General features: G+C 33.3%; 1 protein-coding gene across 1 annotated transcript in view; it reads left to right on the top strand.

Annotated features, from left to right (window-relative positions):
* The window catches only part of LOC106473959 (transient receptor potential cation channel subfamily V member 5-like), a gene marked incomplete at both ends in the record, with an annotated part of 41,711 nt that overhangs the window by 13,711 nt on the left and 12,925 nt on the right, over positions 1 to 15,075 (top strand). The window contains 4 exons of the mRNA XM_013934648.2: positions 5,511 to 5,687; positions 7,593 to 7,782; positions 9,401 to 9,554; positions 12,157 to 12,258. Of these exons, the coding sequence (XP_013790102.2) occupies positions 5,511 to 5,687; positions 7,593 to 7,782; positions 9,401 to 9,554; positions 12,157 to 12,258 (623 nt within the window). The remainder of the gene's footprint in view (positions 1 to 5,510; positions 5,688 to 7,592; positions 7,783 to 9,400; positions 9,555 to 12,156; positions 12,259 to 15,075) is intronic.

Here is a 15,075-nt window from a genome sequence, read left to right as displayed (position 1 = left end):
ATAAGTTTCTAGTTTCCAGATACAGCATTACTGTCAATATGTAAGTTTCTAGTTTCTAGATACAGCAGTACCGTCAGTGTGTAAGTTTCTAATTTTTAGCTTATGTGTATTTTGAGCAACAAACTGAACAATAGTATTTTAAGAATTCAGAAATTTACAGAAAATGTTATAATACTTTAATATGGAGAATTACTGGTATTTAAAACTCACAGATAAATATATTAATATGTGAAAAATGTACATAACTTTTTTCTATATAAAACAGTTTTCCTTTAATCGACAGCTTTCATCAGGCAACCTTCATCAGGTAACAATTAACTTAATAATACAAATTCGTTTCTTTTTCGATGCAATTTTTTAATGGGTGACGTCTGAGCATCTGGTGTTAAAATTGGTAACCTATGTAGAAAATGGTGAAAATAAATCATGACAGGTACTGAAAGGTTCGAAACCTGCAATTAAAGGAAAAGCATTGAATATAGAGAACAGAAATTTGTATTTATATTGATGTAATATATTTTAACAATGATGTAAATTTACAATAACTCAACATGAATTTAACCTGGTAAGAACGAGAGACCTGAAATTACATGATTTACTATGCCATCTAGTAATACTTACTATTCAATGTCAAAACCAAAATCCAGTTTTGCAGATCAGGCAAAATACCATTTACATTTTAATGCTTGTGTACATTGAAAAATCTTTAGCATGGATGAATTATATCAAAACCGTGGTGTACAAATGAACATTAAACTACCAGCACAATAAAACACATTTTTGTTTACACAAAGTTTGAATATAGCAAATCACGATAAAACGTGAAACAACAAACCATAGTAACTCATTTTAGTTTTTACCAAATTCAATATGATATAGGCCAAATCGTGATAAAACGTTTCAAAGTCTTATAAAATTAAACAGCAAATTACAAAACTATCATTTCTAAACCTGATTTTTTAATTCAGTTTCTGATATATCGGAAGTTCACGTACTAACGTTGGGTCGATTAAAAATTTAATCTTCTCTAACACCAGATTTAGACATGATTTGCTAACACATATTGTACTGATCAAGTGGACTTTTCTATAGGTTCATGTATACACATATGTGTTGCCTGTGACATATCTACAAGCATGAGCATACATATGTTTCCTGTAGCTAATTAACAGGCTTCATATGGAATATATAGTTGTCATACACTGCCACGTTCCCCGATGGGCTGTTGCCTAGTGACAACCATAACGCAAACATGGCTACCACTCACATAACCGCAAGTCTTCCACCACTGTGTGGCTGTTACAAAGAGAACCAGGGTCCAATTGAAAAAGAAAGTGTAAAATTGCAGGTATTGGTTTCCACATTATTGTCTGAAACCTTTCTAGCACCAGGACATGAGAATACATAAATATTTTACTTTACGTCTGCGGATTTACAACTCTAGAAACCGGATTTTGATACTCCTGGTGGGCAGGGCTCAGATAGCCCATTGTATAGCTTTGTGCTTAACTACACACAAATAAACTGATACAATTTATAGCAACTACCAGCAATGCAGATCAGGTGTTATTACTGCCGTATGTAATACATCCACAGTACACTTAACATGTCTTCTCACTGCAACTTGTCCCCCCAAAAACAAAATAAAAAATCAGCAAAACTGTAATACATCCACAGTACACCTAACATGTCTTCTCACTGCAACTTGTCCCCCCAAAAACAAAATAAAAATCAGCAAAACTGTATGCTTATGAAATATATCAATCTGAACATAGCATCAAAACGAAGTAAAGTAATGGCTACACGAAACTGTCTTTCGGTTGTCATGTAAACCATTCTCATGGATTTAACTTGCTTATCAATATATCAATCTGGACATAGCATCAAAACGAAAGAAAATAATGGCTACACGAAATTGTCTTTTGGTCGTCATGTAAACCATTCTCATGGATTTAACTTGCTTATCAATATATCAATCTGGACATAGCATGAAAACGGAAGAAAGCAATGGCTACACGAAACTGTCTTTTGGTTGTCATGTAAGCCATTCTCATGGATTTAACTTGCTTATCAATATATCAATCTGGACATAGCATGAAAACGGAAGAAAGCAATGGCTACACGAAACTGTCTTTTGGTTGTCATGTAAACCATTCTCATGGATTTAACTTGCTTATCAATATATCACTTTGATATAATTCAGTATATTAGTTACTAATATTACCAAAACCATGAGGGATTTGTAAGCTCTTCTATAACTCTAATTTTGTGAAAACTGGATATATTCTCTCATCGATCATCAACGAAAATATGGATTACACCGTCAATACCCAGAGTTTCATGTATTCTGTTATCATACATTTGTTGCATGTCACCCATCAATACCCAATAGTTTCATGTATTCTGTTTTCATACATTTGTTGCATGTCATTTCTGAGTACTTGACTCATGTATGTGATACAACACCCATGAATAGATATATGCATAATACCATATACATACATATCAACGTTGCATATTATCAAATAGTATAACATTACCAACGAAGTCCATTTGGTCCTTTAAGGCTGTGCATGTAAACCCATTCTTGAGCTAAAGTAAAAGTTTAAATCCACCTTTTATTTTTCATAAAACTATATATTCTCACTCTTAAACTCCTGGAAAGTGTCGGCGATGTCAACTCATTCCCTAAGCCAATCACCCTGTTAGAGAAATAAAACAGTCTTATCTGGAATCTAGCTTCTCCTTTCCAAATCTTAAACTTCTTTCCTTCTATTCTTTCTCTTCATTTTTGAGCTATCATAATTTCTTCAGGAAATGAAAAATAAATAAAATACGTTTAAAGTCTTGCTCCTTGGTTAAAAAATAGACATGTAAATAGCTGGTACTGCTAACTTGTAACATTCTAAAATAAACCCGCCGCTAAAATCAGGACTCAAAAACAAAAACATAATTTACTTACAATAACAACACTTAGAAATAAAGTCAACACAGTTTATAAACAAATGACTGGCCAGGACTTCACATCAACATTAATAAATAATTTATCATAAATATTAATATATCAGTAATAATAGAACCAGGAAAAAGAGCCAGAAAGAAAAAATTTAATTCAAAAATACTGCAGTTACAACATTCAAACAATACCTTTCAATAACTATATCCTTAAATAACTATCTCGTGACCCATTCACTCTCTTTCTCTTTGTGAAGCTTCTGACAGCGTATATATTCACAGAGTAGGTCACGAGAGTACAACCTCATGTCATCATAAATTTGCATACTCTTCTGCTACATTAATAGTATCTGTACGTCACCGCTAGGGAATGTGGTGTCAGCTTCATCATACACACATATATGTTTACTCAAAATACAAATGATTATGTAGAAGGTGAGTTAACGTTTTAATGTAACTAAAATATCATAGATAAACTAAACAATACAAGGAAATAATAAATGAACGACAAACACAAACATAATAATCAAACAACAGAATTTGCTATCTCACAAACACTCTGTTCGACAGCTCACGATTAGTTTGAACCTTGGAGTGTCTGACTTTATTGTTTAACCCATGTGTCACATAAAGTTCCTTTCAGATTAGAAATACCAAATACTAATACATATCAGCCTGAAAAGGGACAAAAGGACATTATGTTGCATGCCTGCTACAAGTTGATAAAATATTAAGAAGTGATGTAGAAGTTTGTATAAATTGAGGTGAGCTGGAAGATAATTTCATTTTGAATGAATGATGAGAATAATATCTGACAGAGGTAATCTAGGATTGGTAGATACCGCACTAGGACCCTAGTCTGATCTAAAACTGAGAAAATATCGTTAAAAGCGGGAGTGCCATCTGAGGAAACAATGCATTCTAATATTTATAAATAGTAATCTAAGAAGTGTATATTTAATTATCTATATCGACTCCCAGGCTTATTTTAGTTTCTCTTTAAATACATGCCTGCTCTGAAATTGTTGTTAATACTAATTTGGTAAACAATTGTAAAATGAGAATGGGTGTCCATGATAAGTAGCTAAATCTAAATCTGATGATTAGTTTTTAATGTTGTTTATCACTATTAATCTAACTAGTGATTGTATTAGTTGGTTTTGCTGTTGAGAATATACTGAAAATGTCCACCAGATTTGAAAATAGTGATCTTTGAAATGTCAACTCACGCTAGAAATCAAAATTCGTATAACGATAAACTAAGAACTGTGGTGTTATCGGTTCAGCTGAGATAATGCACATTTTCACCCAACAGAGGTTTTTAGAATTAGGTGTGAAAAAACGACTTGGTTTATTTTCGTGATACATATACACATTTCTTTCATTTCATTCTGGGAGGGAGTTTGAAAATATTCAGCTTTTTAACCACACTTAGAACTCAAGTTTCTTTCATGTGATTATTTTGATTTATTCCACATCTTGATGAGTTAAATTGTGAGGTTTCTTCTATATCTCGTTGAGGTAAACTGTAAGGATTCACCCACATCTCTTTGGGGTAAATATGGAGGTTTCTTGTGCATTTCCGCGAAATAAACTATGAGGTTTCCTTCACTTCTTGGTGAGGTAGAGTGTGAGGTTTCCTCCACTTCTTGGTGAGGTAGAGTGTGAGGTTTCCTCCACTTCATGGTGAGGTAGAGTGTGAGGTTTCTTCCACTTCATGGTGAGGTAGATTGTGAGGTTTCCTCCACTTCTTGGTGAGGTTTCCTCCACTTCTTGGTGAGGTAGATTGTGAGGTTTCCTCCACTTCTTGGTGAGGTAGATTGTGAGGTTTCCTCCACTTCATGGTGAGGTAGAGTGTGAGGTTTCCTCCACTTCTTGGTGAGGTAGAGTGTAAGGTTTCTTCCACTTCATGGTGAGGTAGAGTGTGAGGTTTCTTCCACTTCATGGTGAGGTAGATTGTGAGGTTTCCTCCACTTCTTGGTGAGGTAGATTGTGAGGTTTCCTCCACTTCTTGGTGAGGTAGAGTGTGAGGTTTCCTCCACTTCATGGTGAGGTAGAGTGTGAGGTTTCCTCCACTTCTTGGTGAGGTAGAGTGTGAGGTTTCCTCCACTTCATGGTGAGGTAGAGTGTGAGGTTTCCTCCACTTCTTGGTGAGGTAGAGTGTGAGGTTTCCTCCACTTCTTGGTGAGGTAGAATGTGAGGTTTTCTTCAGTTCTTGTTGGGGTAAATTCTGAGATTTCTTGAAAACCTCCTGTGGAAAACTGTGATTTGTCCTCCATATCTTTGAGGATTCCTCCACAGCTCGGTGTGGTAAACTTTGAATGGACATTTTTAACATACTTTATAATTCTAAGTATATAGGTTGAAATGTACTTCTTGTTCTTAGCGTACTGTGTAATTCTAGATGTATATATTCAACCATATTGAAAGTTCAGAAAACACACATTCTTCTTCGGAATGGAAAATTACAGAGACTTGTTTTACTAGTTTATTATACACCATCTGGTCAGTGGTCGAACTGTCAGTAGGTGTAATGTCCTCTTCTGTCCCACCAGATCCAGAGATGTATCGAGAGGTGTGTTGGGACCTATACGAACGAGGATCTGTTGGAGAGACTGCCTTGCATCTGTGCCTGCTTGTCTCCACCACTATTCACGCTGAACTGGCCAAACGACTAGTCAAGCTGTATCCTAAACTAGTGAACGATATCTATCTCGATGATGAATACTACGGTAGGTCCATCATTATTATAAAACAAAACTTAATTTGTTCTAAGTAAAAAATAAATTACAATGTTTATGTTTCTCATCTCAAGACATGAATGAAACATAAAAAAATGAATGAAAATATGTTCAACTGTATTATCCACATGCGAGCAACTTATTTAATGTAAGCTATACATGACTGTTTAAGTTTAATGAGAGTTTGATCTAAATGGTTTAAATATAGCGCAAGTGTTGAATTTTTTATTTATTTTTTACAAGCAATAGTTTGTTTACGTAACTGTTTTCGAATTTACGTTATTTAGTTCAATTTTGATTTGGCGATTGTTGTATTATTACGTCATGTTACTAGAAATTCTAAGTTTTTCTCGTTGTTTTAATTGAGTATTATTGTATATAATATCTTGTAATGTGTGGAAAGTTCTAGGCCCCTGTCTGTCTATAAATATGCATTCAAAATGTGGCTGAAGTTAGACAAAATTAGTTATAAAGACAGAGTCGGATAGATAGATCTAGACTGAGTGATTGTGAGTTTAGCTATAAAGAGCATATTCTTGTTGTATTTAAAGTGAAATTATCACATTGTATTATTGTAATAACAGAGTAGAGAAGAATAATTCGTCTTGTCAATTGTGTTCTAAAGTAACCGAATCAGCCTGTGTGGACTTTGACAAAAAGAGACGATTATTTAAGCTCTGGATACAACTGTAATAAACAACAGTGCAATAACATTTGTATATAATTTGACTTGCTGTAATATATTAGTTTAAAACAAGTGGACTGTGTGCTGTTTGTTTATTGTTGAAATTTATTACCCACAAATCACAGACAGCTGTTGCAAAGAATCTGGCTCATACATACACAAAAACCTAACATAAATAAACTTATGAGTAGTAAGTATATGATAGCAGGAAATATAAAAATGTTAAAATTACACGTGCATAACGAATAGATAAATAAAAAAAAGATGCGTTAAACTACCATAATTAGGCGTAGTACACCAAAAAAAAACAACAAACAAATACTACAATAGAAGTTAATTTAAAGTAAAACAAAATGAATTTCCAATTGAAAAACTATCCTTAACATTAGTTATGAGTATATATACACATTTAATATTTAAGTGTTATTACAGTTGGGTTTGAACGATCATTCGACAGAGCCGAACTTAAGACTAATTATGGGCATAACAGAGAGGCTGGTGACTGCTAAATTAAAGTCCAATTTAAACAAACGGAACTTGGCGCTTTCATTTCTAAAACTCTAAGCTTGTTCTAATTTTTCGACAGTTCTGATTTCCTTACATATATACACTATAAACGCAGGTTTGATGGTAGAAATTATCAATTATTTGTCTGTTTGTAATTAAACACAAAGCTACACAATGAGTTATCTGTGCTTTGCCCACCACGGGTATCGAAACCCGGATTCTAGCCTTGCAAGTTCGCAGACATACTGCTGTGCCACTGGGGGGGGAGGGCGAAATTATAAATATATATGTCATAACGCATAAATTCTGAATGAAGAAGATCAGAGTAACTTAATTTTCTTCAGGATACACACGAGGTCAGAACGTGTCGTGTTCTTGATATGATGTTTTTGTAGCCAGAAAGAACAACAAGAAAGGAATGTAATAAAGGCGTTGTCATCGACATAAATACAAAGTTAATATCTTGCCATGGAGTATCATTTTATAAATAAATTATTTACAAAACTGCAGTTATCGTATTTCTTTCAGAGATATCGAAATGATACTAAACGCTCAACAACCAGATCATACTAGCTAGTATGATATTCGTAGGAGATATTCAGAGTGCGGCTTATGGAAGGTATACTTTATCGTTCTTCGCTAACATTCAGGGCTGTAAATCTTCTCTATAGAAATACATGTTACAACAGAACGCTTTCTTCTAGGAGAAAACGTCTTGCATATGGCCATCGTTAACGAGGATCCTGCCATGGTTAAATTTTTGGTGGACCATGGAGCCAATTACCATGAGCGTTGTATTGGGAACTTCTTCTGTCCTGAAGATCAGAAGGCCTCTAGAATGGATAGTCTGGACCACGAATTAGTGGACGTTGCTGTTAAGACTAATTATGAAGGGTACGGTACCTACATTACTTTGATTTTCATGCACCATGTTTTTACATATTGATATTTTCCTTGAATATGTAATTGATAAGACTGTGAACAACTTATAAAATAATTCAAAATGTGAAAATTAAGAACAATTGATTTAACTTTATGAGATCCTAAATATCAACTGAAAAAAATACCGCGATCTTGAAACACCTGGCTTCCATATTATCCTGTTGTAAAAACGTATCCCATGATTTTGACTCAATTAAGGTGTTGTATGATGCCTGATATACATTAAAATATCCTATTGTAAAAACATACTCCATATTTCAGAGCTCAGTTGGTATGATGTATGCCATTCATAATATATCATATTAAAAACCTACTTTCTGACTCTGAGCTCAGTTGGTATGATGTATGCCATTCATAATATATCATATTAAAAACCTACTTTCTGACTCTGAGCTCAGTTGGTATGATACCTTACAACTATATATCTCTTTGTACAAAATATATTCTCTGATTCTGAGTTGAGTTAGTATGATACCTTACAACTATATATCTCGTTGTAAAAAATATATTCTCTGATTCTGAGCTGAGTTAGTATGATAACTTACAACTATATATCTCTTTGTACAAAATATATTCTCTGATTCTGAGTTGAGTTAGTATGATACCTTACAACTATATATCTCTTTGTACAAAATATATTCTCTGATTCTGAGCTGAGTTAGTATGATACCTTACAACTATATATCTCTTTGTACAAAATATATTCTCTGATTCTGAGCTGAGTTAGTATGATAACTTACAACTATATATCTCTTTGTACAAAATATATTCTCTGATTCTGAGTTGAGTTAGTATGATACCTTACAACTATATATCTCTTTGTACAAAATATATTCTCTGATTCTGAGTTGAGTCCTTTGAAATATTTTCTCGTAGTAGTTCTTGATGATGTCAGTAACTCTATTGTATCTAATACACAGTTGTAATTATGTTGTATCTAATTTACAGTAGTAACTAAGTTATATCTAATATACAGTTGTAATTATTATAATATTTTTGACATAATATTAACTATGTTGTACCTAATACACAGTAGTACTTATGTTGTATCTAATTTACAGTAGTAACTAAGTTATATCTAATATACAGCAGTAACTATGTTATATCTAATATACAATAGTAACTATGTTATATCTAATTGACAGTAGTAAGTCTATTATATCTAATGTACAGTAGTAACTATATTATATCTAATGTACAGTAGTAACTATATTATATCTAATGTACAGTAGTAACTATATTATATGTAATGTACGGTAGTAACTATATTATATCTAATGTACAGTAGTAACTATATTATATCTAATGTACGGTAGTAACTATATTATATCTAATGTACAGTAGTAACTATATTATATCTAATGTACAGTAGTAACTATATTATATCTAATGTACAGTAGTAATTATATTATATCTAATGTACAGCAGTAACTATATTATATCTAATGTACGGTAGTAACTCTATTATATCTAATGTACAGTAGTAAATCCAATTTCCTCTTCTAGGTATTTTCTCAACAGGTTTAGGAGGAGCAATTCGTAGTTTATCTTTTAATATGTTATTACACAGATATGTATATTGGGGTGAATACCCCCTCAGCTTTGCGGCTTGCCTGGAACAAGAGGAATGCTACAGACTGTTGCTTGCCAAAGGGGCAGATCCAAATCGACAAGATACAAATCTCAATACAGTGATGCACCTTATGGTTATCTATGAGAAAATTGTAAGTTTTGTTTGTTTTTATCCACACAATAAATAGCTATGATAAGTTCTAAAACATTTGAACATTGTTTCTAACGCCCCTACTCATTGAATCAAAGCTTTATTGTAGATTTATCAGCCTGTAAGAGGACATTTACCTCTACAAGATGAAAATTGTTTCTAACGCCCCTACTCATTGAATCAAAGCTTTATTGTAGATTTATCAGCCTGTAAGAGGACATTTACCTCTACAAGATATGGATGATTAGTTGGCTAAACGGTAGGTCAGCCGTAAGACTAGGGGCTTATAACGCCAAAATTCGGGGTTCGATACTGCGGTGGGCAGAGCTCTTTGTGTAGCTAGTTATCTTAACAGTAACAACCTAATAGTTATCTTAGCGACAACAACCTACTAGTTATCTGAATAACAACAATAATCCACTAGTTATCTTAGCGACAACAACCTATTAGTTATCTTAATAACAACAATAATCCACTAGTTATCTTAACAACAACAACCTACTAGTTATCATAACAACAAAACCTACTAGTTATCATAACAACAACAACCTACTAGTTATCATAACAACAACAACCTACTAGTTATCATAACAACAACCTACTAATTATCTTAACAACAACAACCTACTAGTTATCTTAACAACAACAACCTACTAGTTATCTTAACAACAACAACCTACTAGTTATCATAACAACAACAACCTACTAGTTATCATAACAACAACAACCTACTAGTTATCATAACAACAACAACCTACTAATTATCATAACAACAACAACCTACTAGTTATCATAACAACAAGAACCTACTAGTTATCTTAACAACAAAACCTACTAGTTATCATAACAACAAGAACCTACTAGTTATCATAACAACAAGAACCTACTAGTTATCATAACAACAAGAACCTACTAGTTATCATAACAACAAGAACCTACTAATTATTTAACAACAACAACCTACTAGTTATCTTAACAACAACAACCTACTAATTATTTAACAACAACAACCTACTAGTTATCTTAACAACAACAACCTACTAGTTATCATAACAACAACAACCTACTAGTTATCATAACAACAACCTACTAGTTAGTTTAACAACAATAACCTACTAGTTATCATAGCAACAACAACCTACTAGTTATCTTAACAACAACAACCTACTAGTTATCTTAACAACAACAACCTACTAGTTATCATAACAACAACAACCTACTAGTTATCATAACAACAACAACCTACTAGTTATCTTAACAACAATAACCTACTAGTTATCATAGCAACAACAACCTACTAGTTATCTTAACAACAACAACCTACTAGTTATCTTAACAACAACAACCTACTTGTTATCTTCTTCTATCCCATTTCTCCTTTCAATACATGTCGTTGAAGAAGTGAAAGCCCTAATACTGAGCGCATTTAATAGGCGCGACTTCTTTGGGGGAAAACATATTTCTGTAAAGATAATTGGGTGCAACAAATGTGGTCAGAGGGAGATAGTGAAACTTTTAAAACACATTTAAAAACAATGAGGCAAACTGGTATATAGGATTGGAAAACTATTTGTGCTATAGAGGATTTTGGTTTTAAAGAGTCTAGCCGTATTCCTCATTTCTTAGTTATATTTGCTTGCGTCATTTATTTACTAATTTCCCTTTGATTTTTAAATATTTTCATCAGGCATATACTTGTTTAGCGTTTCGGTGGCTCAGCGGTAAGTCTTAGAGATCTTATCACGAAAATTCGGATTTCGATACCCTCTTTGGGCACAGTACAATTAGCCCATTGTGTTGCTTTATCTTTAATAAAGATTATATCAGTTATTTTGTAAATATATTTTCATATTGTCTGGACAATACCCTAACATCTCACGATATATAATTTATTTTGTATTTTGTTGATAATATGTTTTATTCATTGTGTATTTTCATTAATAAGTAAAGCACGTGATAAAACAAAATGATTTGAAATACAAGTTCGTAAGCATTGCGAAATATTTAAACATACCCGACACGACCCGAAAGCCGATCATACCCTTAATTCTTACAAACAAAAGGTAATGAAGTAACTGATTACAATTGATTTACACATACGTATAATTCAAGGACAACAAAGGATCTTTTGGCCCATGTAGCCACTTCCATCTACTAAACTAAACTTTCAAAATAAATATAAGATACTTAATGAAGTAACTGATTACAATTGATTTACACATACGTATAATTCAAGGACAACAAAGGATCTTTTGGCCCATGTAGCCACTTCCATCTACTAAACTTTCAAAATAAATATAAGATACTGAAATCCAGACCTTATTATTCAAATATTTAACAAACTTTCCCTTAAATTAAATGTGTGTACCATTTCAAAAGGCAACCCTTTAACTTTTCTGTTTTTATTATGTATGTGTTCCATTTTTGAATTTTTATTGCTATTTATTGAAATTTGAAAAAAAAATTATAATGCAGCTGGTGAATGAAACTTATAGCTGGAATTATAAAAAGAAGTAATGTATAACTTAATCAAATTTGTGTTTACAAAAAAAATATTATGTCTACGTACTATTTTCTTATTATGTGCAATGTTGATTTTATAGGAAATGTTCAATACAGCTTACGAGTTAGGAGCTTCTATTAATATCATCAACAGACAAGGATTGACTCCTTTAACACTTGCTGCAAAACTGGCTAGGAAAGAGGTAAGCAAGTTAAACATTTAATCCTCAAACTGCTGTAAAGTGAAACGTTCTAATCCCGTTCCTATAAACAGAGTAGTTTTATTGTGAGGTCCTAGATTTGAGTCATGAAACTAGTCGAGTTTTAACCTCTAGAGAAACACGTGTGCGTCTAGTGAGAGACAGCGTTTGGATGTGTATTATTCTCTAGAGGTTAAAACTCGACTAGTTTACACGTGTGCGTCTGGTGAGAGACAGCGTTTGGATGTGTATTATTCTCTAGAGGTTAAAACTCGACTAGTTTACATGTGTGCGTCTAGTGAGAGGCAGCGTTTGGATGTGTATTATTATTCTCTAGAGGTTAAAACTTGACTAGTTTACATGTGTGCGTCTAGTGAGAGGCAGCGTTTGGACGTGGATTATTATTCTCTAGAGGTTAAAACTCGACTAGTTTACATGTGTGCGTCTAGAGAGAGACAGCGTTTGGATGTGAAGTATTATTTTTACGCTAAAATTAATGAATTGTTTCTGTGTATGAAGTTCAAAATAGTAGAAAACGTATCTTTTAACATTTTCCCAAAGTTTAGTAAGTAACAAATCTTCCTAAACTGAAATAAGAATACAAAGGTAATCCTTTCTTCTAGTAATAGACAGTGTAATAATCACAAATATAATGATTACTACAACATTTATTATGGTATGAACGAATTTTACAAATAGTCTTCCGACAAATATTGTGTTCGCTATTATCCGGATATTATCAAAGCTCTGGATTGAGCGAAACACGTCATCGGCAATGGATATAGCGAATATAGTGTGGTTGGAATATTGATATCATTATAAACTCTTCTAATTCGTAAAATTATATAGAATGTAATGCTTGAAAACATAACATGCCCAAAACTAATGTCGCATGACAAGTATAAGTCATTGCTATAACTCCAAACTGTCGAATTTTCAAAGGTGCTTGCATCTGAAAGCGTCTGAAATGGATTGTTCGTATATAAGGTACAAAAAGGCCAAGTAAAGCTTCCTTGCAGCTAACTATATCAAGGATAAAACATAGAACATAACTACAAAAAAGCGCACGAAAGGCTGTACTTGGAGCTACCTATAGTAAGGAATAAAATATAAAAAAAGGCCACTTAATGCTCTACTGTAGCAAACCAAAAAATAACTAAACATGACAGGAATTTAGTTTGAAGGAAGAGAAAGCAACGTGATAGTTGCCTTCTTTTCCCACCAGGGGTGTTTGGGAACCTACAACCCCGCGCGTGAGAGTAATTTGTTACAGTGGTTATAATCGTGTTTAAAAACATTGACAGGAAGTTTTTGAGAGAAAGCTGTGAAAAAGTTCGGAGAACGCAAAATGAAGTGGTGGTGGTGATGAGCAGAGATGTTGCGGCTGTTGATGATGTGAAGAGGCGAGACAGAGAGATCCAGTATTAAGTTTGGGATAAGTCTAATTAACAAGATATTTATTAAGACATAATATAAAATCTCTGAATAACTGAATTCGAAAGAATGGAATAAAGAGACTGAGTACAAAGTAAAATACGAAATTAATAATACGCATGCGCAGTTCATTCAAAACCATATGCTTATCACTTTGAGAACAGACATTGAGACGTTTCTGCATATCAACTAAGTTTACCTTTCATTACAACTTTAAATTTTTCTTTACTTTGCAATAATTTAGCTTCGGCTCATTTCACAGACTGCTATAAACACCTTTTAGCTGCTTTATTCTTTACTATAGGTTCTATTCTTCGTTTTTGTGAATTTCTTTGTTTCAACTCGTAAAACCGTGTCATACAGTGAATGCTCATAGCTGTTTTATACTGTGTATATTATTATAAATACTATTACTTTACTTTCTTTGTAGTTTTATTGAATAAAGTTATGTCTACGTGAACTTGTTTGTCTAACGGCGTAACAATTTTTAAAAAAGACCAGAATTTATCGATCTAACACATACGCCTGCAAAAAAGCTTTGCTTAAATGGTGTACGTAAATATGGTAGAATAAGGGAAATTCAAGCAAAGGGCATGAAAACTACCGCAAATGTTTTTAAAGTTGTGGCTAGTTTATTATAATAATAATACTCAGTTTTTATCTATCCTTAAAATGCACGCGCACTTCATTTCAACGAATGTAAACAAAAGGTCGGTATAAATACAGTTAGGTTGTAAATACTGTTACGACTGCGAAGGTCACGTGACGCTCTGGCACATGCGTGACTGAGTTTCTCGAATTATAAGGGAAGTTCTAGTGTGATCGAGAAGCCCTCTCCGTTAGTATATAAGCCTGGGAGTGAAAGCCAGCGGGAATGTATAAAACAAGCGAACAGTAGTTATGGTGAATTTCGGGTAATTTACAATTCTGTTTCAAGCTAGTGTGTGTTTTATCGAGATTGTGAATCGCTGTGATTTATAGCGTGTATTATAAAAGTTGTTAAGTTTAAAGTGACGAGAAACGTACTGACTGTGGAATTACTTGTATCACTGAAGTTCCTTGGAAAGAATATCTACCGGAAATTAACAAACAAGCAGATACGTAACAAATTGTGTCAGAGAGTGGGATGGAAAAAGAGAGAAAAAGAAGAAGAAGATGGAAACGAGAAGTGGCAAATCAAACTCCAGCTTACTAGATTTGATGACGGCAATACAAGAACAGCAAGGGAAACAAGAAGAACGAGAAAATAAACAAGAAGAGATATTACAGCAGTTGTTGGAGGAAAAAGAAAAGAAGCAAGAAGAGAGATTACAGCAGTTGTTGGAGGAAAAAGAAATAAACAAGAAGAGAGAGTACAGCAGTGGCAAGAAAACCACCACCAGTGGC

This window comes from Limulus polyphemus, unplaced genomic scaffold (assembly GCF_000517525.1).
Source record: "Limulus polyphemus unplaced genomic scaffold, Limulus_polyphemus-2.1.2 Scaffold6677, whole genome shotgun sequence".
NCBI classification, from domain to species: Eukaryota; Metazoa; Arthropoda; class Merostomata; order Xiphosura; family Limulidae; genus Limulus; species Limulus polyphemus.
The sequence above is the reverse complement of the archived record's forward strand: the minus strand, read 5'-3'. Positions and strand labels throughout refer to the sequence as shown.